General features: G+C 46.1%; 1 protein-coding gene across 16 annotated transcripts in view; it reads left to right on the forward strand.

Annotated features, from left to right (window-relative positions):
* The first annotated feature begins 441 nt into the window (after positions 1–441).
* TELO2 (telomere maintenance 2) overlaps positions 442–26394 on the forward strand; it is a 43190-nt gene continuing 17237 nt past the window's right edge. For 8 of the 16 annotated variants that reach the window (XR_006284214.1, XR_006284215.1, XR_006284216.1 and 5 more), the window contains exons 1-12: positions 1024–1165; positions 2225–2577; positions 3549–3826; positions 3967–4035; positions 7165–7312; positions 8888–8990; positions 9998–10066; positions 11449–11590; positions 13873–14009; positions 15513–15604; positions 16710–16817; positions 20626–20714. Coding sequence is in view for 13 of the 16 variants with exons in the window: in XM_043523728.1 (XP_043379663.1) it covers positions 2246–2577; positions 3549–3826; positions 3967–4035; positions 7165–7312; positions 8888–8990; positions 9998–10066; positions 11449–11590; positions 13873–14009; positions 15513–15604; positions 16710–16817; positions 20626–20714 (1567 nt within the window). In the remaining 3 variants the exon portion in view is untranslated. The other 8 variants (XM_043523724.1, XM_037911039.1, XM_037911040.1 and 5 more) reach the window with 5 other exon arrangements.

Genomic DNA, 26394 nt, shown 5'->3' on the forward strand with positions numbered 1-26394 from the left:
TGGAATTCTAACCTCTTCCCTTGCTCTCAAAAATAACTTATCACATCCCTTTGCATCCTGCCAAGACAGCTGTGAGAGACAGCCAGCGGGGCAGTATTGGAGGCAAAAAAATAAACAGGTATGGTGGACAGTCCCGTTCGGGATGTTGTCACATCCCACTAACTGCCTAGGAGAGTGGGATGTCCTGTTGCTCAGGTCTAACAAGCAAATGTGGGAGGGAATCAGATACACCTGATGCTGGGTGAGGGCCTGCTCCAAGGTGTTGCATTAAGAGGCACAGTGGCGTGGAACAGGAGCCCAAGAAGAAAAGCAGTGTAATGAGGCAGGAACAGGCAACAGAATATCTCCTTTGCAGCTGGGCGATAGAGATCTAAGAACTCCCTGCAGCCCTGACCAAGTGACAACAGGGGAAGCGTGCAGCTGCCAATCCAGATCACATGGTAGACGTGATGTAGCCCAACTAATACAACCCACCCGCATAAGGCATGTGCACGTACAGCCCCTGGCCTGAACGTGTTTTCTCCATGGGTACTGCCCTGTGCCTCACCGTTGCTTGCTGGGGATGAAGAAATCTCAGGGGCCCACTGTGGGCCAGGCTGCACGTTGCTATTACACCTTCGCCTTTTCCAGTCCCGGGGCCAAGGTCAGCCCGCCCAGCCCCGCTTCTGTGACATGCCGTGAACGAGCCTCCTAGTACCGCCTCTGTAAGCTCTCGGGGCTTGGATTTGGTCGGGAAACACCACAGGGTACGAGTGGGGTGGGGGAAACCCCACGTGGGGTGAGCAATGGGCGCGGGGAGAGGGAAAACCTACGGGCCCGTGGGGGGGCGGGCTGGGAAGAGCTGACGCTCCGCTGTCACGTGTTACTGTCTCTTTAAGAGGGGACATTTCAAGCATTGCCTTCGGCCCTGGCTCAGCAGATTCGATACGCGTGGACTGGGGGTGGGGTGTGGCGAATCTTAGGCTGGGTGACAGCGAGAAGGTGTTAGCGGGAAGAGCGCGCGGGCCGCAGGGGTAAGTCTGTCACGGAAGGCTGCGGTGGGGGGACGACACATCTCGGCGCCCCGCCCTCACGCGAGCCTCGCGCTGGGCCGGGGGTGCTGCTAGCCCCGCCCCTGCCCGCTGCGAGACGCTGCGGATCACGGCCGGCGCCACTGGAGAGCGAGGCAAGCGGGCTGCGAGCGCTTGGGACAGGGATAGGGACCGTCCCTCACGGCGTGTGTGCGCGCGCGTGTGTGCAGCGCCTAGCGCCGCGGCCTCCGTGTGTGCACCTATGTGTGCAGCGCTTAACGCCGTGCCCCCCCTCCACGTGTGTGTGCACACGGCATCTAGCGTTGCGGGCCCCGTGTGTGTCCCTGATTGCATGTATGTGCAGCACCTAGCCCCGCAGGTCCCGTATCTGTGTGTGTGCCTGAGTGTGAGCTGTGCCTGGCACCACGGGCCGTGTGGGTGCGCAACACCTAGTGCCATGGGCCCCGTGTGTGGGGCCCCGTGTGTGTGCAGCACCTGGCACCATGGGCCCCGTGTGTGTGCAGCACTTGGCACCATGGGGCCTGTATGCATGCGTGTGCAATGTCACAGGCCCTGTGTGTGTGTGCATGCACGCCCACGGCATCTGCACTCTGAGGATGTGTGTCGGGGGTAGGAAGAGGGGGCACTCTTTGTGTTCTGAGGTCATGTGTGTGTAAAGGCCTAGCTTATTGGGGCCCAGATCTTGGTCAGCCCCTGTGTGTGTGCACAGCACCTGAGACTGGGTGTGTGCATGCACAGTGCCTAATGTCTCAGCTCCTGTGCAAACAACACCTAATACTCTGAGGCCCCATATGTGTTTACAGCACCTAGTGCCATGGGGCTCTGATCTCAGTCAAATCATGGGTCCTGGTACATGACAGGGGATCTTAAGTAGAGCCCTATGCGGATACATGTGCATCCAATCCACATAAATGGTCTGCGGATATTGGATTTGCATGGCTCTTCTCTGAAGTGCTACTGCAATACAAATAAATTATGATAATAATTAACTAATAATCCTCCAGTGCTGGGCAGAGGCCTGCTAGTTTATGTGGGAGTTTTGTGATGTGGAGAAACACCCACTAGTGGCTGGGCTGAGACTATAAGACTCATCTCATCTGCAGCCTAAACAGAATGCCCTTTCAGAGAGATTGCAGTAGCCAGGTGTCTGGGCACCATCTTTCTCTGCTTCATTTTCCCCTTTGTTTGATCAGTTCCAGAAGTGACTTTACCGGATGGATCCTGAGCCCTTTGAAGTTGGACGTGCGGTACGAGAAGCTATCAACATCCTTTCCTCTTCCAGGAATGGAGTCCAGATCTCAGAGGCGCTTGGCACAATTAAGTGCTACCTAGGTGGAACTGAAAACCAAGCCCCCCTGAAGGACAGGGAAGAATTTACCCGTGTGCATTTTTCTGCCTTTTTGCGAAGTCTTGTCAGTAACCTGAGTCCAGAATGGATAGAACTTCTTACCTCTGATCAGCAGAAGGAATTATGGGATAGCTTTTTCTTGGACGGGCCAGCTGACCAAGCCTTTCTGGTTCTGCTGGACTCCATCATTTCTACTGGGTAAGCCTGGCTTCAGCCCCATATTTGTTAGCACTAAAAGCATGTAAACATGTGATGGCCCCTTCGCACTACAATTCCAACCTAGTCAGATGATCTGGTAAACATGGCTTCAGTTTAGTGCAGAAAAGACCTGTCTATTTGTAGCCTTGTCCATGAATCATGCTAACTTTGTGGTCACTTCCAATGCTTTAATCTGGGTGTTGCGTATGGGCACTGGCCTGCCTATACTGCACATTGCAATTGTTGTAATGATGTGAAAGAATGAGTGTGTTGTAATCAAATCCCCAGGTTCAGCTGTAATTGCGGGATAGAGAGGCCTTTACACATCAAAGCATAAAAGGGGAATGTAAAGATGGGCCTGATGATTCCTGGCTTTGGCATTCTGGTCATGATTCAGGGCCCAAGGGTAGAAGGCACATAACTACATTGGTAGAAAGATTTTAATGTGGTTAAAACACAGGGATGGGACCCAGGAGACCTGGCTTCTATTCCTGGCTCTGCCACTGACTCACTGTGTTGCTTTGAGAGGGTCACTTCAGCTCTGGGTGCTTCATTTTTCACTGTTTTGCAGATGGGAAAATGATGATATTTCCCCACCTCCCATGGGGGTAGTGAGGCTGAATTTGCTAACGCGTGTAAAGTGCAGTGAGAGTCACAGGCAGAAAGAGCTGTAGGGATACAGTGTTATTTCACTGCTAATCTTAAATTACATTCTGGTGCATTGTGGCACTATGTGTGAGTTGATGGGATCACAGCGGGAAGTGGGATGATTGCCACTCCATCATTGGAGATTTTTAATAGCAGGTTAGACAAACACCTGTCAGGAATGGTCTAGATAATTAGTCCTGCCATGAGTGCAGGGGACTGGACTAGATGACCTCTTTAGGTTCCTTCCAGTTCTATGATTCTCTTTTGTGTGTACTCTTCCTCATTAATTAAAATGGGGGGGGGGCACTCTTATTTCTTTCCAGTCCCAGCTTTCGCCTGATGAAGGTCATTAGCATCCTGGAACAGTTTCTGCAGACGGGAGGCATGTCGGCTCTGATGTGGGAGGTCTGTCATCAGCAGGCACAGGCTGGTTTGCCCACATTACAAGAGACCCTCCTCAACAAGGTTGTGTGTCTGCCTGACCACTTGTGCAACAAGCTCCAGGGGAATAACCTGCCTATATTCTTCCCACAAAACTATTTCCCTCTGCTGGCTACTGAAATCATCCAGGTGTTGCAGAGGATCTCTGACTCGCTGAGAGGTGAGATCGCAGACCAATTACAGCTGCACTGAGAGAGTGAAACAGTACAAGGGGAGGTCTCCTGATAATCAGTCTCCAGGAAGATGTTGGTGGCTGGTAATCTAAGTGTTTCATTAAGCATGTGTCTCATTTTACCACAGGTGGCTTGGACTGTTCCATCTCCTTTGTGTCTCAAGTGCTGGGGAAGGTATGCGTGCATGGGAGACAAAGTGAGTGCCTTGTAACATGGTTTTGGGCTAAAGGATATGATAGAATTACGTCAACAAGGAACAGTGGTTGTAATAGGGTGGTCAGTAAAAGAGGGAGGTTCAGGGTAGATTTATTTGTGGCCTGGATGTTGCTTACAGTTTGTAGACATGGCCTGCTCTCCTTTCTGAGGCATCCCAACTGTGTGTCTGTTACAGCCGCCCCCCCGGCTGATCTGAGTGCGTTCCATTCTTGTTCTCCCAAGAGTCAATGAGAATGCTAGTCTTCCAGGAGCCCTGCTGTCCTGGGTATTATACCCTAGTGCCTTCTATCTGATGTTCTGAAAATGCATTGCAAACACCAGTGAGTTAAAAACCACAGCCCCTAGATAACAGGCTGTGCATGTGATGAGCTTTCATTTTGGTTTCACTTAGCATTTTAGAGCAGGTGAAGGGACTAATGAATTTTGCACCATTATGCTGTAATTAACTGTTTGAGTGCTTGTTTTTTTTAATTTTTTTTTTTTTTATTGCAGCTATTTTGTCCCTGTTGATAGGTGCCTGTTTTGTTTTTAGAGTTGTTGATTTGGGGTGGTTTTTTAAATATATTTTTATAGGGGCATGTTGCAGCCTTTTGGTGTTCTTGCGTTTGTTTCTGGGTTTTGGTTTCTTTTTGTACATTTGGCTCAGTGATGGCCTTTACACTTATTTTTTTGCACATATATTTTTTATTTACACACAAAACAGAATTAATTTACAGAGAACACTTTAAACAGAAACATCAAGTTGCAGTGCACAAGAAAACAATGGCCTCTTTTTACTTATTTAAAAATGCTAAACCTACAACCAAGTAGTGATCTTAAAATGTCTGTTACTGTCTTGGAATCAGCCCAGACACAGATTCCTGCTGATGCATTTTTTTCCAAATGGGCCATTAGGCCATTCCTTTCTGCTATTCAAAAAGGGTGGCTGGCAGGATATGATTAAATCATACACCAGTACATTTAATACATGCGATATTATTATTTTTTATTTTAAATTATACAAAATACAAACATAAAATTTTACTACTATATGTCCCCCTTTTGGACCCTCAAGAACAATTCTTGAGTGGGTCATATTTTATACAATTATTTTATAGCAATATATTGAGAGACAATTTGAGCTTGTGGTTGTAATTTAACAAACTTTTTTTTTTATTTAACAGCACATATAACACATTTTTAGCAAGCAAACACGGGACAATATTAACACAGATAGTAATGGGTGAAACATAATAGATGATATGCCTTTAAAAGTTGGGGACCAGCCTGTTAAAACCTCGTACCAGTGATAAGCTTTTAGGTTTCTTTTGGTTTTTCTTTGTTAAGACCTAGCAAGTTTTAGCATGTTTTTATTTGCATGACATATTTGAATGACACACTTTCCTATATTTCTCTGTGTCTGTTGTAAAAACTGAGTTACCTTTAGGCGAGTTACCTTTAGGCGATTAATTAGATCGTGCCAATTTAGGCCAAGGGTAAGAGAGAAATTAACCGGGGTGGCGGTTACAGTGCTCTGTGCTTTTTTTTGTTTTTGATAAATAGTATGTGTGATTGCTAGTATATAATACCTGGGCATTATATCTACATTTATTTACTGGGGGTTGGCTGATACTTGTATTTTCCCAAAATACTGTTTCTCAGGATGTAATACATACACATTGTCCGTTGTACATGTGTCACTTTCTCTAGTTTGTCCCCCCAGTGATGTATTTTTGCTACATGGTTTTGTGGTGACAGGTAGGGACAAGAACACCCATTTTTGAGGCTTCATTTTGTACACCCTTGGGTATTCAATAATTTTTTTTTAGCCCACAGACCTATAACTCGTGTAGCCAAAAGGATCCTGTGGTTAATCTTGGGAGTGGGCTTATTTTTTATATTTTTGTTTTTACAGATTGTTGGTGAGCAATTTTAACAATAATTTTACTTAATAACAAATTAGGCTTAACCATGCTGGAAACATATTGCATTCATTTATATTGTAGGTGTTAAACAAGGACCTTTTTATTGTTTTTTATGCGTTAATATTTGAACATTTTTAGATATTACCCAAAACATTTTATGTTTTAGTGATGCTAAACTACCCACATTAATTTGTGAGTGTGTGATTTTTTTAATAGTGCCTTGGACTGAGGCCGGTATGGTATATGGAGCTTTTGTTTAATTTCCAAGTCTTGTATTATTATTGTAAAGTTGTTGTTTGTTTGTTTGTTTTTTTTTTTAACAAAGGCTCCTTTATTATTAGAATTTATTATTTTGGGGGTACCATATTTATATATTACTTTATTAAAAAACTTTGGCCACTACCCTGCTGCTATTATTTTTAGTAGGAAATGACTTCACCATTTTGAAAAGGAATTAATTACTACTAATAAATATTGGAATCCTTCCTTACTTCTTGGCAATTTATTAATAAAATTAATTTGAACTCTGTGCCACGGCCCAAGCCTTCGTTGGTGCATCATGGGTTGTCAATGCAGAGGACGAGCCTTGTCCTGAGCGTACCGCACACAATTTCGCACACGTTTTAACATAATTTTTTATACGCTTTTATTTTGCTATTTGCTTTAGCTTTTTTAAAGTCCCTTTCACTGGCAAAACTGTGTGTATGTCTGTGTGGTGTAATTAAATGCATATGCTAATTGTTGTATCTTCAGTACACATGGCATATTGCCTTTTCCCCTAAAGAAAATCCTGTATGCTTCTTATAAGCATACCACACTAAACACATTCTTATAATTCTAATACGTATTTGAACAATACTAACACACAGGTGAACCAGACTGGTTCCAGCTATGTATTTGTCAGTGTTCAGTGGATACCTACGTGCCTTGGCATGACCTGACACCTGGTCTGCCTGTGTCACAGCTACTAGGGCTACAAGTAAAAGCCCAGGTGAACCTGCAGGCAGGGCATGCCTATGAAAAGAATTGTGTGTTGTAGGTGCTGAATCATTGTGGGCAAACTTGTGTTGGAAAGGGCATTGTCTTCATGTTTATCTCTTTGTAAGCAGCTTGATTTTTGCAAACCATCTATATGGATTATGCAGTGGGCTATTGCCCCAGCTCCCTCCAATCAGTGAGCTTCCTTTTGTTCTGTCCCAATACAGAAGAAATTCTGAATATGTTGGTACCACGCCTAATGGATCTCACCAAGGTGGACTGCATCTGGCAGAGGATGTGCTGGCGACTGGTCGAGTGTGTGCCAGATCGTTGGATGGAAGCAGTGGTTTGTGGCTTTGTTCAGAAAGCACCAGGGTAAGAAATCAAGATTTGTGGGGAGAGGGAAGTAGTTGTTCTAGCTACACCTTACTCCTGGGGGGATTCTGCGGAACTGTGCGCCCGCAGAAAACAGCCTCTCCGCAGATTTCCTGCTTTTCCCCGCAGAAAACAGCAGGGAAGCAAAGGGAAGCTGGGGAGGGGTAGGGGGCGACCATGTATGCAGTTTTTTTCGGGGGGGATTGCTCCCCAAACAGAGGTGAGGCCTGGAGGGCACACGGGGTTACATGCCACTGCCCCCACCCCCATTTCTGGAAATGCAGAGCTGCCCAGCTCGGAGGCTGCGTCTGGGGCTCCGCTGACTCTGCAGCAGAACACAGCCTCCTGGGTCCTAGTGCTAGTTGTGCTCCTCTTCTGTGTGCTGGGACCCTTTCCATTTTCTGTGGAACAGTGAGTGCCTGTGGTGGGGCTGTGTAAGGGGGGTGGGGAGAAGAGGCAGTGGGGAAGGAAGGGGGGGTGGAATAGGGGAGAAGGAGGGGAATGCGGGAGTGAGGGGAGGGGGATGGAGAAGAAAAGGGAATGGGGAAGCGCGGGGGGGAAGCAGGAGCCTGGCATGTGGCGTCCCCTCGGCAGCAGCTGGGGATCCCCCATTAAGCAGGCCCATCGAACCCTCACCCTGACAAGCCCTACTCCCCTACACCTGGACCCATCCGACAAGCCCCTCAGACCCCCACCCCACTGAGCCCCAACCAGCTGGACCCCCTCTCCCCCCAGTCCCATCTCGCCACACCCAGACCTCCCCACTGAGCCCAACCACCATCACCTGGATCCCCTGCAGAGTCCCATTGCCCCCTGCACCCCACGAGTCCCTGTGCATCCAGATATCCCACTGAGCTTACCTGCACCCAGACTGCCCCACACAGAAACCTCTCACCGCACACCTGCATCCCTCCACACTTGGATCTGGTTGGGCTGAGCCTGCCCAGCCACACCTGGTGCGCTGGGCACAGGGGGTAGGGCCCTGGGGTGTTTCTGGTGCAGGCCCAGCCCTTGCACTGTGTCAGGGTCAGGTGCAGCCTCACTGCCGAGTCCCTGTATTGGAGGAGGTGTGGGCTTCAGGGTGATCTCCCTGCAGCCAGTAATCTGTGCTCCCCACTGCCATTCTGGAGCCACATTTAGTTATTGAGGAGAAAAAATTTGCAGAATTTTAAAATATTGTGCGGATAATTTTTAATTTTTTGGTGCATAATTCCCTCAGGTGTATAAACACCTATACGTTATTTCTTGAAGGTTCTCAGCCTGTGCGCCATCATTTTACATGGTGCCACTTCCTGGGAAAGGTTGGGACTGGAATAGCTGGGGATTCCTTTACTGCTAATCCTTCGACACCATTTCAAACAGCACTGGATCTTTTTGCCTTATTAATCACTTCTGTAGTTGTCAAAACAGCCTTCCATGCAGTGCTACCATGTGGAAGGCTGTTCGACTGATCTACGACTTTTGATTATATTGCAAATGGGCAGCCACTTATACAATCATGATAAGATTGAAATCAGCCTGAAGCAGTTCAGATAAATGGATCCCTGATAGTTTGCTGCTGACCTGTCTTGCTAGGGCGGATGTCTTGTCTCGATTACTGGGGAATCTGGTTCTGAAAAACAAGAAAGCTCAATTTGTGGTGACCCAGAAGCTGCTACTCCTGCAGTACAGCTACGCGGTAAGGGCTCTGCTGTGTCAGTATGGGGAATGTAAGCCATCCTAGCTGTTAGGAAGGCCAACATTTTTCAAAGTGCTGAACTCTTGTCCAGGTAAGCTCCAGGTCTCTGGTTGTGGGATTTATTCTGAAGCCTTTCCCCAGATTCCCTACTCCTCACATATACTTGGACCTCAGCTGAAGATTTCTGTAACTTCTCCCTGTCCAGTAAGGCAGACCAGGTGGTCCCTTTCGAGACACTAGGTTTGTATTCTGCCTTGTAAGTCAATCTGTGGTGACCAGCAGTGTTGTCACCTTTCCTCCTAGGAACCAAGGGAGCATTTGCATGTGACATCAGCAGTCTGGGGAGGTAGAGGCCCTGATCCCATCTAGAATCGAGGGGGAGAGGCTGGGAGCATGTGTGACCTAACCCCCCAAAGAGGACAGGGAGGAGGAGTGCACTGGAAGAGTTCCGAGTTTGATTTGGAATTATCTGTATCCTCAGATGTTGGAGAGAAATGATGTGGAAGTGAAACAGGGCAGTGGGTGAGCACTAGAGCCCATGTGAAGATTGTGCTCTGCCTTATGTTCTGGAGCATCTTGAGCATTAACTAGATTGTGGGTGGGAGAGAGGCACAAGACTTCAGCAAAGGGAAGGACAAGGTTCCCTGACTTCACATGTTTCTTTCGTTTAATAGTAGGAGCAATATTTTAAATAAGACTTGCTGTGCAGGGGTTGGTTCAGTGGGGTTTTTACTAGTGGGAACCCTCTCTTGTGTGGCGTAGACATCACTGAAACCGTGTGATCTGAAATAATTTGAGCACTGAAATACCCAGGCACAGTAATATGCTCTAACTTTCCTAAGAGTGATGTGGGTTTGCATAAACTCTGCACAATCTTTGGTCCCTGAACATTCTGATCAAATCACTCAGAATGGGGGGGTGGATCGGGAGAGAGAGTGAGTGTGTAAAGTCCTTGCTGATTAGTAACTTTCTGCTCAGTATAACTAATCCTATTGTTTTCATTGTAGACTGCAATGCTGCAGAATCTCCTTGGATACCTGGCCCTAGACAGCCTTCGACGTTCCTTATTGATCAAAGTAAGTTAGGTACTTTCAGTGATATATATTTAGGTTGGAATTTTTACTCCTGAACCCTCATTTTGTCCCAGTATCTGTGATGCTTCAGTGCTGTTTGATGAAGCTGATAATGAGGGTCACCTGTGTGAATGGGGTGATAAAGAATGCCCCCATGGTAGTCCTGGACAGAGCTGCTAGCCTCATTAAAGTATAGCAGAGAAGTCCTCTTCATAGGAATCACTGTCATTCTGTCTAACTGTCAGAGTGGTTAAGCACTGGAATAAATTGCCTAGGGAGGTTGTGGAATCTCCATCATTGGGGATTTTTAAGAGCAGGTTGGACAAACGCCTGTAAGGGGTGGTTTAGATAATACTTAGTCCTGTCTTGAGTGCAGGGGAGTGGGCTAGATGACCACTTGAGGTCCCTTCCAGTTCTATGATTTAAGTTTTTTTAAAATGTTTTCCTTCAGACAGTGACAATCCATTAAGAGAATTTTAGCCAACACAGGGGAGGCAGTGAGCTACTATTCTGTGGTGAAGGAGTACCTCTTACTGCTTTAAAATATTCTTGATCACCACATGAAGCACTGGTGAATGGCTCTGAATGGAGCTATGTCTGGTTACTCTCATCCAGAGAGATTCTACTGTGATGTAGGGGGACTGGTTTTGCCCTTTTGTAACTGTTGTATCTCTTAGACTGTTTTGTTCCACTTCCTTCTTTTCACGGAAGCGCATAACTGTGATTTTGGTCAGTTAATATATAGCAGTGTCGATGATGGCCTGACCTCAATTGAGCTATGACTGGAATGTTCAGAGGTTGGGTATCAGAGATCAGTCCTGTGTGTTTGATGGAGAATGCAGGTAGCAGAGAGGCTGCTGGTTACTAGTTTAGGGAGCTAGTTGTTAAAGTTCCTTTCCCTGCCAAAAATTTTAAGTCGCCTCTGCCCTGTACACAAAGGGGAGGGGACGCTTCGCCTCCATACAGCTCAAAAGTCTCAGCACACTGGGAGTTCTTTTGGGGTAAGCATAAAATAAATAGAATGTAATGTAAAAATCGATAACCCCAGGCTTTCTTCACTGACTGCATTAGTCATTGTCCTATTGAATTTAAAACCTCCATTATTTAATTTAGCCAGAGCTGACATGGAATTTCCAGCCAGTGGCACCAGGGTGCCATGGAATTCAGGACCCTTGCCACAAAAATTCTCTCAATGGAGAGCTGGAGCCCTACACCTAGGCAAGAGGCCATCACACTTTACAGGGACTGATTATGCTGAGTGAAGGGTAGAATAGTCCTTAGGCCATCTGGCTGGTTAAGGGTGTGGTGTGTGTTTGTGAGAGAGTGACTTTCCGATGCAGCACAGACCCACTCCATCTAGCTAATGCTGTAAACTTATGAACCAGGTGCTGAAAGAACTCCTGGAGACCTGGGGCAGCAGCAGTGCTGTGAAACACTCTCCAGTTGAGCAACAACTGTATGTTAGCAAGGCCATCCTGATCTGCCTCTCCCACCTGAAGGAGCCTGAAATAGAGAGCAACGGACAAGGTGAGGGAGGAGGGAAGGAGTGGAAAGAACAAAGAGGTCTCCTTCCCTCCATTGTATTCTAAATTTTCCCCTCTTTAGCCCTCTGTCCTTGAAGCCCCTACTCATAACCATTGTCTCCACATCCTGCAGGCCTGATCCTGCAAACACATACCCAAGCTCTGATCATTTGAGTACTCCCACTGAATTCAGTGAGGCTATTCATGTGAGTGCTGCTGCTTATGTGTGTAAGTGTCTAGAGGATCAGGGCCTCACCAGTTTCTCCTCAGTGCATTTTTCACTTTGGAACCTTATCTTAATCTCCCAATAACTGAAAGCCACAAATTCTGAAGTCTGGAAAATCATGAAAATCGTGCTGGGATATGAGTATTTATAGTGCAGGATGATTTTGAAACAAAGCTTTGGATTTGGACTCTATGGAGGCTAAGGAAGGCTCCTGCCTTGCTGAAAAAATGAGATTATTTATTAACACCAGTATGAAAGTTCAGTATCAGAGATGCTGACTAGCAATAGGAACATCTGTAGCACCTTCTTTTGAGGACCTCATAGCATTTTGAATCATTGATTGGTTAATCTTCAGAACATTTCTGTGATGAGGTAGGGTGCATAGATTTTTGAGAAGGAGCAGTTGGGCACATCACATCCTTCCTGTCTCTCAAGGTCCTAGAGAGAGGATCTGCTGTAAGAAATGGAACTCAGGCCTTCAGACTCCCACTCTTCAGTCTTAGCCAGGACTGTTGTCCTTCTCCTGAACCATAATCTACTCTGGTTTAATTCAGATATGGGTTATGGGGGCGTGGAAATATAGAACATAATCATAGAATAATGGCAAGGCAAAAGGGAGATAATCTGTTTTAGAGTGGGAAACCTTGATTGTGTGATTCTACTAGTATGATGACTCATGTTTTGTTAAACCCAGTGACTGATGTAGATTAACTCATTCAGCCTGTTAGATGTATGTATGGCAGAGAAAGAGCTCTTCATTGTGCTGCTCTTCAGCATGCTATGTTCTGTCTGGCTTAGGATAAGGAGTGCTTCCTAATGGTTAAAGCAGACACTGGCAGTTCAGAACCAGGTGCTGAAAGAACTCCTGGAGACCTGTTGCAGCAATAGTGCTGTCAAACACTCCTGGGTTCTGTTCCCAGCCCTTACACTTACTATGTGACTTTGGATAAGTCCTCTCTGATCCCTCTTTGCAGATTACATTAATATTTGTTAAGTAACAAAATTACATAGACAGTTACTGACAACAGTCAGGCTGCTGGTGTGCTGAGACCACTGCCTATCATGCTGACTGGTCTCTCTCGTTGTTTGCTTGTGCTCCCCGGCTATCTGTCTGTATCAACCTGTTATCTCTTGTCTGATCGCAGGGACCATTTTTTCACTCTGTGTCTGAACAGCGCCCAGCATAAAGGGGTCTGGGTTCAGGACTAGGGCTTCTGGTGCTACCACGATACAAATAATAAATGATAATTCACCTACCACCCAAGGGGCTCTTGAGAGGGTGAATTAACTTTCATGCAGTGCTTTGAAAACATAAATCCTATTTATTATTATTTATTAGAAAACAAGTTTATTTCATTCCAGCCAACCCAAGATCCTTCTTTTAAAGCCTGGCCTTGTATAGATACTAACTATGGTGTGTTAATGAATGATCAGATTTCTCACTGGCTGATGTTAGAGAGATGTCCGCTTTTATTGGTGAATAACGGTCAACCTGTCAGCAGTCAGAATCTATCTGGAGAGATGAAAGACAGCTGCCACTCTGAACAATGGGTTCAGAAATTAATTACCTGTCATAGCTCAGGCACATGGTGAAAAGTAATCCTCCCTGTGTGAGTTCCAGGTTGCTGCACCAATCGAAATGGACGCAATTTCCATAATAACACAGTCAGCCCATTTCATCTGTCACAGCAGTTTTGAAGCCATTGGATTTATACCTGGGATTAACTTGGCCTAACACTCTTTTTTGGTATTTTGGTAAACTGTTTTATTAAAACAAATGTTCTAGGATGTGTGATGTGTTTGTACCATTGTGTTTGGCTTCAAAACCTAGCCCTGCTGCATGCCTTCCTGACATGATGGGGAAAGAAAACAACTCTGCAGAAAGAGAATTGCTGTATAGAATCTGTGTCAGCCTCCACCCCTGACCCTTTGTCTGTCTTTCTGCCTGTGGTTGGAGCTGTGTAGCTAAAGATTTGGGCTCTCAGCTGGGTGTGCTATCGGGGAGCTGCCATAGCCAGGGATGCTGTGTTCACTCTGCCATGTGCTGCTTGTCCTTTCAGAGCTTCTCACCAGCATGATGGGAGGGATGAAATGCCACCTGGACAGCAACTTGCCACGGGTTCGGCGTCTGGGAATGATCGTGGCAGAAAGCATCAGTTCCAGAATAACTGCAGATGGGCCCAGTCTGAAATTCCAGGTGAGATTATAGTGATGTCTGTCTCTGCTGTGCAGGGATGGGGAGAAATGTCCCCTTTAAAGCAGATGGTTGTGTTGCTGCTGTCATTGCTGACCCCTACTCTCTGGAAGGGAAGAGGAGCACCAATACCTCTCAGAATGAGGGGATATCAATTTGCAAAATGGAATTGCATTGAAAAGATGCAAAGGCAGCATAGAGGATGTGGGCAGGTGCAAGATGAGAGATGTATGGGGGTGTGGTGAGAGAGAGAGAGCACACACCTCAGGAGGATTTGGTCACAGTGAGGCAGAGGCCAAGAGAACTCTGACATGACAACAGGGTTTAGGATGGCAAGCTCCAAAATTAAAACTACTGCTAGATTTCCATATCATGCAGCACCTGATCAATGGGTGGTGTCCCATTGAAATCCCCTTCAGTGGGAGTTGATTAGAGTCTTAAAACTGGGGTGAACATCCAGAAGGGAAGTTGAGATTTGAAATTAGATGAAGGTTTCTAACCATCAGAGGAGTGAAGTTTTGGAATAGCCTTCCAAGGGAAGCAGTGGGGGCAAGAGACCTATCTGGTTTTAAGATTAAACTCAATAAGTTTATGGAGGAGATGGTATGATGGGATTACATGATTTTGGCAATTAATTGATCTTTAAATATTCATGGTAAATAGGCCCAATGGCCTGTGATGGGATGTTAGATGGGGTGGGATCTGAGTTACTACAGAGAATTCTTTCCTGGGTATCTGGCTGGTGAATCTTGCCCATGTGCTCAGGGTTTAGCTGATCGCCATATTTGGAGTCGGGAAGGAATTTTCCTCCAGGGCAGATTGGAAGAGGCCCTGGAGGTTTTTCGCCTTCCTCTGTAGCATGGGGCACAGGTCACTTGCTGGAGGATTCTATGTTCCTTGAAGTCTTTAAACGATTTGAGGACTTCAATAGCTCAGACATAGGTGAGAGGTTTATCACAGGAGTGGGTGGGTGAGATTCTGTGGCCTGCATTGTGCAGGAGGTCAGACTAGATGATCATAATGGTCTCTTCTGACCTTAATATCTATGAATCTAAAAAAGGGGAAAAAAAAAAAAAAAAAAGAGGGGTGTGTGTAAAGTCACTGGTGGTTGTGATTTTTCAAGACTGAGTAGGGGATTTAGTCACACAATTCCCATTCATTTCAATGGGAATTAAGCCACACAGCTAAGTGTTGTTTGCACAGCATCAGCTGTAGTGCTGCATTGTGACTTCAGGTCTGTTAAATGCTTTATAGATTATAAATAACCCTGAGACCAAGTCTGACCAAGCAATAACTTGTATATCCTGAGTCCAGTGTGAAAGGTGCATATGGCTGAGATTGCAAATCTCCGCATGCATTTATCATTTAATCCTTCACTGTTTAAAAACTAAGGCCTAATTCTGAGAGGTGCTGAGCTCCCATAGCCTTCAACTGCTGCAGATTTATTGTATTTAATTCACATACAAGCCTCCTCTGCATATAGTAACTTCTATTTTGCATATCTAGTATGAAGATGATGATGAAACCAGAGAGCTAAAGTCTCTCCTGAAGCAGACAGCATCACAACAACTCCCTGTCACTGACCTGCCAAATGCTGGGTGAGATTGCCACTCATAGGCATATATCTGCCTAGTGTGAAAATATAGTGAGCATCGATACCAGGCAAATCATTCTTAGTAAAGGTTATAAAGTCAGGGCCTACCTCTGACACTATAATCCTTCCACATTGGTGGATGGTAAACTCCAGACAGACAATCCCAGCTCTGCAGGCAGGAAGTCTGTATTTGTTAGAATCCACTAAGGTGTAAATTGCTGTAATCTTCACCGTGCTCTGCATTACAGTTGGCTATCTCTCTGCAGCCAGCATGTTTCTAGTTCAAAGGTCAAATGGAAGCATGTTTTAGAATTGTGTGTCTGATGGCTGCATTTCCTTGGGATTCTTGTAACTCTGTGTGCCCCTGAAATGATCTAAATGGTCTGGGGAATCTTGGGTACCTCAGAGTAGACTGGGAGCTATGTGTCCACAGCCTGTCCATTGCTAACTGAAATATAGCATTAACTTATGTCTATACTCTGACCTTCCATGGCATTTGCTGTCTGAAGATCTCAGAGCACTTTACAGAGGTTAGTGAGTGATGCTTCCCAATGTTACTATGAGGTAGAAATAGTGACTGAGAAGTGGAGAGGTGAAAGTGATATGCCCAAGGCTACATGGCAAATTGCTGTTAGAGCTGTATGAAGAGCTCAGATGTCCTGACTCTGTCTTGTACATTAACCACTACTGAATGGTGCCTCCTGATTTGTTCATGGTTTTCATAGCTCTTAAGAATACACAGGCCAATGCTTCCTGTGCCCTGAGATGACTGTGTGTCTGCCCTTACCCAGAATGTTTTGGGTTCTGTCCATTAGCACAGTCTTAATCTTTGTTAGGAACTAAAACAAGCTCAGGTGATAGACTAGGGAACTAGCTCATGCTGTCTGCCGTCTCCCCACACCTGTACAGCTACTCTAGCCTTTTCTCCTCTTAGCTGGACCATCCTAGGTGAACCCACACTGAAATGAGATTCCAATGCCTACTGTAGATGGTGTGGGTGTGTGGATTGGGGGCGTTACCTTGGAAAATCTAGTCTCCTGCTTGTGATCATGGATTTTTAAGATCCTTGTTACTTTATGCCTTTGACACCTTTTCATTGCCAAAAGCAGGAGTGACATTTCATCTGCTACACCAAAAGCTGTGTCAAAACCAAGTGGGAACCCATACCCAGTAGCCCCTGCAGTGCCAGAGGACGGATCTGACTTGGAGCTCGACAGGTATGTGCAAGAACTAAACTACTAAGCAAAAAGCTGATTTGAGGTAGAAAGTAAATGACAGGTCCTTGAAAGCTGACTGTGTGAGAGAGAGGCTGTACTCCACAATCTGAACTGGGGAGCAAACCAGGCTGTGTGTAAAGGGTAATTGCAGATACAGGTGTGCTCGTGCCTAATTTTTACACCCAAATCAGACCCAAGGCCAAGTTATTTTCCAGCCCAACCCAGCCATTCTCCCCAAACCTGTAAGGTCGCCCCAGTGGGAGTTGTGTGCAACGGCTCCATGCACTGCCATAGTGGGTATGTCAGTGACCACAGTGCCCACCCCATGGGCCAGAGAAGGAGAGCCGACCCAAGCCTGAGTGGGACTGGTTGTTTTCTGACCTGGACCTGACATTTCTAGACAGGCCCCTTGCAGGGCTCTAAGTGCGGATCAGCATTCCAGGATATGGGTTTACTTTGTAGTTTTGCTGCCTGTGTTGTTGGTTTTGCTATTTGTGTTTATTTCACTTAACTTGTTTAGACACCCATTGCCCTGCAGATTGTCCTGATTCCACTGCATCCTTCAGACCTTATATGTTTGTTTATCAGGCTGCCCATTTTATTACTGGACATGTTCTAGTCTATCATATATGGTGGTAATATATTTGCTACTTGAGTCTTGTAGATTGTTGGGTCAGGGGAGTTGTTCTCTAGCTGAAGCACTTGCCTGTTTTGGCTAGTTGAGATCTGTAGCCATTTGCCCTTCTGGCTGTCTCTGTCTACTGGGGCTTGTCTAGTTCACAAGGGTGTTGTGAGAGTCCGTGACTGCATCTTTGTAACGTGCTTGAGAACCTTCCATGGAAGCTGCTATATGTTAGGGGGCTTATTCCTTCACCCACTCACTTCCCTGGTCCTTCTCGCATGAACAGAGAGCAACAATACCCGAAGTCCAAAGGTGCAAACAATTCGATGTTTATTGGGGTGAACTTCCAGCAAGCATGATTCCAGTTTCCTTCCTTAGTATCCTCCTTCCCAGCTCTGACACCACAGAGCCTTACACCTGTGTCCCTGTTCCCATTCCTGCCCTTAGCAAAACAGGATTCCAGTTTCCTTACTCCCATTCCCTGTTCCCATTTCCCCCTTTAGCAAAACATGATTCCAATTTCTCCACCCCCATTCCCTGTTCCCATCTCTCCCTTTAGCAAAACATGATTCCAATTTCCTTACCCCCATTCCCTGTTGCCATCTCCCTCACCCGCATGCCCATGCCCACCCCCACCCAGCCACCCACGCCCCCTCACTTCCTCATTGACTACAGATTATATAGTAAAACTTGAGTTCTGCTTAGCTATACCTTAACCAATCATTTTCCTGAAATTTAACTAACCAATCCTAACATATTGTAACATGATTATGTAACCAATTATATCCCACCACCTTAATTACTTTACACCCAGCAAAATTAATTATACAGCAGACAGGAACAATCACAGAACCAGACAGAGATTATACAGACAAACAATAGCAAAGTGGGAACTATAATGAGAAAACAATACAGAAGTGAGGATTTCACATCCCAGTATTGATAAGTGAGTTCTTGCCAGACAGGATGCTGTTTCCTTTTACATTTTCTAGGCACTTCCCTTTCTCTGGAGGTGATAGGCATTATCAGGACAGGATTGTATTCCTAAGAGCCCAATAGCACCTTCTTTCAATGTGACTAGTTTGGAATGTGAGGATGTGACCGGTCGCTTCCTAGCTTATGGCTGTCTCTGCTGCTTAGCCAAAGGCCTTAGCCTAAGCACAGGGCCTCAGACTGTCACAGTAAGAGAAGGCCCTTACACCGGCAGACAGTGATTTTGATTCTCTCTTTTATACCTCTATAACTAGCCAAGTGATAAGAATACACCAAAATTCTTAGAGTATAGGCCTTTACAGACAGGCCTGGATATCTATATCCTAACACTATATTGGTCCTGTATATTTATTATTTTGGCCATCTCATAATAAGCTGTGGAGCTGAATGGGAGCCTAGAATCTTAGTGGATAAAATTGTTCTGACAGCCCCCCCCCCGAATCAGGGTGCATATGCTTGGTAAGCTGTCTTCACAGACTCTGTTCAAGTCTCCTCTAAAGTGTACACCTTCATTTTCTTTCACTAAGAAAATAGAGGGAAAATAGTGAGGTGTTGTAACTGGCATGGAATTGGCTCCATTCTGAGTGAGGAGAGTCCATGAACTGCTCTAAGAGGAGGGTGCTGTTAAATTGTGGGCACTGAAGAGGAACTAAGTTTCACAGTGACTTCATGCTCCTTAGCCTTGTCCTGTAACTATCTCTGCTGCCTGTAGCGCAAGAGTGTTAAAGCCTAGCTCATTGGTGGGGCTTCCAATTATCAAAGCCTTCCCTGAAAAGGCTTCACAAGGGTGTTTAAAAAGGTTTTTTCAATGACCAAATATTCCCCTGAACCTGATGAGCATAGTGCTGATCTCCATCACTGAGGGCAGCTGGTTTGAGAGCAAGGGAAATAGGGCGATTTGAAAGCACACTACAAATATTAAACAAATTAAACCTCCCAAACACTTGTCTGATGTCAGTGAATATAAATGGGGGAAACTGAGGCACAATTTAGGGGAGTGACTTACCAAAGACTCAGGGGTCATGCTGCATATAGAATCTTCCCATATTCATTCTCTCTGAAGCATCTGGCATTGGCCACTGTCAGAAGACAGGATACTGGGCTAGACAGACCATGTGACTATGATTCTATGATACGATACAAAAATGTGGATCTGCATCTGCCAGGATCAACCTGCGATCCGCTAGCAGGATTCTACCTCTATCCGCAATCCGTACCCACAACAGCAAGCTGTCTCACAAGGGCTAGGGAGGGGCGGCAGGGAGGGAGCCAGAGATGAGCAAGTGGAGGAACGGGGTCTTGCAGGGAAGAGGCAGTGTGAGGGCAGGGACTGGGGATAAGGGGTGGCATGGGGGCTGGGTCTCGAGGAGAAGGGGCGGTGCAGGGGGTTGGTGGGGAAGGGGTGTCACATCGCATGCTGCTCCCGGGCTCACGAACGACAGCACCCGGAAGCAGCAACGGAGGGGTGGGGTGCTGGGGCCCCGCTTGCTCGCTCCAATCCCCATGGCCGGGGGAGGGCCCTGCTGCCCAGGAGCCGGTGGGCCGAGAGCACAGTCAGTGCTGCCGGGCCAGGCCACGGTGGGGATGCTGGCCTTCCCTGTGGGGCCAGAGCCGCTGTATGGGAAACGGCATCACAAATGGGTGCTGGTCAGCCCTGACTCCAGCCTGCTGTCCAGCCACTGGCTGCCACTGGGCTGCCCGAGCTGGACAACGCAGGCCGCGCGCCACTGGTGACAGAGGCAGGGCTTCTTCCTGACCAGTTTCTCCCTTGTTACAGTAACATTGTTTCTGCTTTGCATTAGCAGCTGAGCTCCACTGGTTGATGTGTTTAGGGAAGTGCAGGAAAGGGTTTACCTATTTTACATGCCTCCCTGCCCATCAGCACAGCAGTTAAGGAGTAGCAGATCTTTAGAGCCCTGCGCGGTTGTATCCGCATCCGCTCCACTATCTGCAGAAATGGTCCATGGATATTCACGGATTTGCAGAGCTCTATCCATCTCACCGTCCTCAACACTTGGTCACCAATGCTTCCGCTGGATCCTTGTAGGTTGGGGTTTCGAGCAAACTCTGTTTGGTGTAAGGATGGAAAGGTGAGGAGGGAGGAGAATGTGTCCTGTCTGTTTAGCATGAAGGAGGAGAAGGTGACATGGTCGAATCCACATGAACTAATTCATGCCTACACTTCTTTCACAGCGATGATGACCTCATCCCTCATGACATGTCCGAGGATAAAGAGCTGAAGAAGATGAAAGCTCCTGTCTATATCCGAGACTGTATTGAAGGTAGGAGATTCTGGGTAGAGTCTATTGAATCTTCACTTGGAAATGCTCATCTCTTACTCTGTTCTGGGGTGGGTCCTGGTACAGGCTAGTTTTTGTGAGTTGACTCAAAGTTGTGGTACGTTGGAAATTGGTGTTCCAGGTTTGAATTGTTAGTTCTTCTTCGAGTGATTGCTCATGTGTATTCTACAATAGGTGTGCGTGCTCCTCATGTGCACTGGTGCCGGAAGTTTTTCCCCTAGCAGTACCCGTACGGGGGAGGGCCCCCCGCGGCACCTGCCTGGTGTGGTATGAGGGGGGCTGCGCTTCCCCCACTCTCAGTTCCTTCTTGCCGCCAGTGAAGGTGCGTCGGAATTGCTCAGCTCCAGTTTTGCTGCAGCTCGTCACCAGAACTCTTGGTTTGTTCAGTAGTACATGTAATTAGTTAGCTAATTCAGTTAGTTTAGTTGGTCATTGAGCCTGGGCCAGGGCATGCCCTGCGCCCCAGACTTTAAGTCGTGCGGCTCTTGTAGGTGCTGCGTGCCAAGGAGTGACCTGCATGCAGATTGTCTGCGCTGCTTGGGAGAAACCCATATCAGCGTCATGTGGGCTGGTCACATGCCCTTGCAGAGTCATAGCAGCCATTACTCACAGGCTGGCCACAGGAAGGCTCACAAGGTGTGGGGGAGGGATAGCTCGGGGGGGGGAGCTGGGGAGGGGATAACTCAGTGGTTTGAGCATTGGCCTACTAAACCCAGGGTTGTGAGTTCAATCCTTGAGGAGGCCATTTAGGATCTGGGGCAAAAATTGGGGATTGGTCCTGCTTTGAGCAGGGGGTTGGACTAGACGACCTCCTGAGGTCCCTTCCAACCCTGATATTCTATGATAAGCTTCTTCTGAGGCCTGTTGTTTTCCCTAATGGGCCATTACACTTAATGGGCCTTTCACAACCAGCTATTTAGACAAGCATCTTGCCTAGTGGGTGTCACCCCGGTTTGACTATATGTGAAATACAGATACATAGTCACTATTCATAAGTCCAGATACAAAAATGGTACATGCACACAAATAGGATAAACATATTCAGCAAATCATAACTGTTAGGGGGCTTATTCCTTCACCCACTCACTTCCCTGGTCCTTCTCGCATGAACAGAGAGCAACAATACCCAAAGTCCAAAGGTGCAAACAATTCGATGTTTATTGGGGTGAACTTCCAGCAAGCATGATTCCAGTTTCCTTCCTTAGTATCCTCCTTCCCAGCTCTGACACCACAGAGCCTTACACCTGTGTCCCTGTTCCCATTCCTGCCCTTAGCAAAACAGGATTCCAGTTTCCCCACTCCCATTCCCTGTTCCCATTTCCCCCTTTAGCAAAACATGATTCCAATTTCTCCACCCCCATTCCCATCTCTCCCACGCCCACCCCCTCCCACCAAGGCCCCCTCACTTCCTCATTGACTACAGATTATATAGTAAAACTTGAGTTCTGCTTAGCTATACCTTAACCAATCCTTTTCCTGAAATTTAACTAACCAATCCTAACATATTGTAACATGATTATGTAACCAATTATATCCCACCACCTTAATTAGTTTACACCCAGCAAAATTAATTATACAGCAGACAGGAACAATCACAGAACCAGACAGAGATTATACAGACAAACAATAGCAAAGTGGGAACTCTAATGACAAAACAATACAGAAGTGAGGATTTCACATCCCAGCTATTGATAAGTGAGTTCTTGCCAGACAGGATGCTATCAAACTAAGTTTCCTTTTACATTTTCTAGGCACTTCCCTTTCTTTGGAGGTGATAGGAATTATCAGGACAGGATTGTATTCAGGACAGGATTGTATTCCTAACAGCCCAATAGCACCTTCTTTCAATGTGGCTAGTTTGGAATGTGAGGATGTGACTGTTCGCTTCCTGGCTTATGGCTGCCTCTGCTGCTTAGCCAAAGGCCTTAGCCTAAGCACAGGGCCTCAAACTGTCACAGTAAGAGACGGCCCTTACACCAGCAGACAGTGATTTTGATTCTCTCTTTTATACCTCTAGAACTAGCCAAGTGATAAGAATACACCTAAATTCTTAGAGTATAGGTCTTTACAGACAGGCCTGAATATCTATATCCTAACAATAACTTTTCCAATGTCCCCTTACATGTCCCATCTTGTATAAAATGCATCATAATTATGCCATAATCATATAATAATAATATCCCTATGAATAATATGGGGTGAAGTGTCACAACAGGCACCATTTTTCACAGACGGGTGATTTTAGCAGATCTGTCACTCCTGGGGAAACACAGGCACAGAGAGCACAGCTGCCTCTGGTGTCCTGGAGCCACCAGGGCTCTCATGCTGCTAGCCTGTTTATTGCAATGGTGCCTGCTGCAGTGATCACTGACTGGCATGGGAAAGTGTCCCACTGTAGAGGAAGAAATAAGGCAGCCCTTGCTAAAAATTTTCGGCAGAGGATTGCAAAGAACCTCCATGGAAATTTCACTGAGATCTCTTGGGAGGATTCCAGGGACATCCCTGTGCACATAAACTGCTCTGCATGCCTGTGCCCCCACCTAACACTACAGGGAAATGGCAAGCAGGTAACAGCTCAACCTCTCTTTGCTGTACCACTACCTCTTCTAGTACGAGTAAATTTAGTGAAAAGTTGCGACACCCTGTACCCCATGTTCACCACTTTAATATGATTATGATATATTTTGTACAAAGTATGCCTTGTGAGGTATCATTTAAAAACTCATAATCTACTGAATATTATTATCCTGGTAAAATGTGTAGCAATTTTGCATATAAAGGTATGAGACCTTTGCTTTTCTAACATTGTAACATGTTACAGTAATCTCAAACTCATCTTTCAGAGACAAAGACACACTTGCACTCCAGCAAGGTGCTAAAGAGCCATTACTGCTTAATCACAAAAACAACAAGGAGTCAGGTGGCACCTTAAAGACAGTAAAGACTAACATTTGGGCATAAGCTTCAGATGTATGGAGTGAAAATTACAGATGCAGACATAAATATACTGACAAATGAAGAGAAGGGAGTTACCTTACAAGTGCAGAACCAGCGTTGACAAGGCCAGTTCAGTCACGGTGGATGTGATCCAACTCCCAATAATTGATGAGGAGGTGTCAATACCAAGAGAAGGAAAATTGCTTTTGTAGTGAGTCAGCCACTCCCAGTCCCTATTCAAGCCCAAATTAATGGTGTTAAATTTGCAAATGAATTGTAGCACTGCAGTTTCTCTTTGACGTCTGTTTCTGAAGGTTTTTTTTTGTTAAAGAATGGCTACTTTTAAATCTGTTACTGAATGTCCAGGGAGATTGAAGTGTTCTCCTACTGGCTTTTATATGTTACCATTCCTGATGTCTGATTTGTGTCCATTTATTCTTTTACGTAGGGACTGTCTGGTTTGGTCAATGTACATGGCAGGGGGGCATTGCTGGCACGTGATGGCACATATCACATTAGTAGATGTGCAGGTGAATGAGCCCCTGATGGTGTGGCTCATGTGGTTGGGTCCTCTGATGGTGGTGTTAGAGTAGATATGGGGACAAAGTAGGCAACGGGGTTTGTTATAGGGATTGGTTCCTGGGTTAGTGTTTCTATGGTGTGGTGTGTAGTTGCTGGTGAGTATTTGCTTGAGGTTGGGGGCTGTCTGTAAGCGAGGACTGGCCTGCCTCCCAAGGTCTGTGAGAGTGAGGGATCGTTTTCCAGGATAGGTTGTAGATCGTTGATGATGTTCTGGAGAGGTTTTAGCTGGGGGCTGTACGTGATGGCCAGTGGTGTTCTTTTGTTTTCCTTTTTGGGCCTGTCCTGTAGTAGGTGACTTCTGGATACCTGTCTCGCTCTGTCAGTCTGTTTCCTCACTTCCCCAGGTGGGTATTGTAGTTTTAAGAATGCTTGATAAAGATATTGTAGGTGTTTGTCTCTGTCGGAGGGGTTGGAGCAAATTCGGTTGTAAACTAGGGCTTGGCTGTAGACCATAGATCGTGTGATGTGTCCTGGATGGAAGCTGGAGGCATGTAGGTAAGTATAGTGGTCAGTAGGTGTCAAGGCTGAATCCCCACTCCAGCACCTCGAGTGCAGGAAGTGGGGGCCTGCAAGGATTTAAAAAATTAATACTTGCCACTTAAGGTTTGTATTAAACTCCTAAGGTTACAGCTTCTCTCTGAGCTTGGCTTGGTAAACTCTGCCACCACCTAAATGCAAAAAAACCCCTTTGAACCCAGGAAGGAGCACTTGGGAATACCTCCCTGTGGGGTACCCTCAAACCCTTTCACCTCCCCTCCGGGGAATAGCTGAGAAAAAAAACAAAGGAAATTAGCTGTGGCTATCAGCTGATCAAAAACATGCACAAACCTCTTAGGACACCAAAAATCCAATCCTGTTCTTAAAAAAGATAAACTTTATTAAAAACAAAAAGGGAAAAAATACATCTGGAACTTAGGCTTTTTGCTAGATCTTAAAAGCAACAATTACAAAAATTAGGCACCCAAAATAGCTTTCTTGGGGGTTCAGCTTAAAGGTTACAAGCAAACAAAAGCATCTGGGGTTAGCACAAAGGAGATCCACAAGCCAAAATAAGAAATAAACCTGATAGTGTCTGTCTAAACATTCCCTATCCAAATTAGTTCTTCTAGGTATGGTGGATGAATTTTTATACCTGGTTCATAGAATCATAGAATATCAGGGTTGGAAGGGACCTCAGGAGGTCATCTAGTCCAACCCCTTGCTCAAAGCAGGACCGATCCAATTAAATCATCCCAGACAGGGCTTTGTCAAGCCTGACCTTAAAAACTTCTAAGGAAGGAGATTCTACCACCTCCCTAGGTAACGCATTCCAGTGTTTCACCACCCTCCTAGTGAAAAAGTTTTTCCTAATACCCAACCTAAACCTCCCCCACTGCAACTTGAGACCATTACTCCTTGTTCTGTCATCTGCTACCACTGAGAACAGTCTAGATCCCTCCTCTTTGGAACCCCCTTTCAGGTAGTTGAAAGCAGCTATCAAATCCCCCCTCATTCTTCTCTTCCATAGACTAAACATCCCCAATTCCCTCAGGTTCAAGGCTTACACAGCATTCCTGTTGCTCTATCTTCCCCTCTCTCCTGGAGAGACACAAAACAAAGGGAAGTCCCCCCCCCATTTTAAAAAGTTCTTGCCCTCCCATTGGTTCTTTTGGTCAGGTGCCCACTCCTTTTCCTTTACCTGGGGAACTTTGTTAATCCTTTACAGGTAAAGCAAGCAGAGAACAGCCACCAAGAGGGACTTTATAGCTAACTGGCTGGCTGGGTGTCCATAAAAGGAAGCTACCCCTCCCCCCTCCATTTATCACAGTAGGTTTCCGGTATAGGGTGGTATTTATGTGACCATCACTCATTTGCACTGTAGTGTCCAGGAAGTGTATCTCGTGTGTGGACTGTCCAGGCTGAGGTTGATGGTGGGGTGGAAATTGTTGAAATCCAGGTGGAATTCTTTAAGGGCCTCCTTCCCGTGGGTCCATATGATGAAGATGTCATCTGTGTAGTACAAGCAGATTTGGGACATTAGGGGAAGAGAGCTGAGGAAGAGTTGTTCTAAGTCAGCCATAAAAATGTTGGCATATTATGGTGCCATGCGGGTACCCATAGCAGTGTCACTGACTCGAAGGTATAAGTTGTCCCCAAATCTGAA

This window comes from Chelonia mydas, chromosome 10, assembly GCF_015237465.2.
Source record: "Chelonia mydas isolate rCheMyd1 chromosome 10, rCheMyd1.pri.v2, whole genome shotgun sequence".
Lineage (NCBI taxonomy): Eukaryota > Metazoa > Chordata > Testudines > Cheloniidae > Chelonia > Chelonia mydas.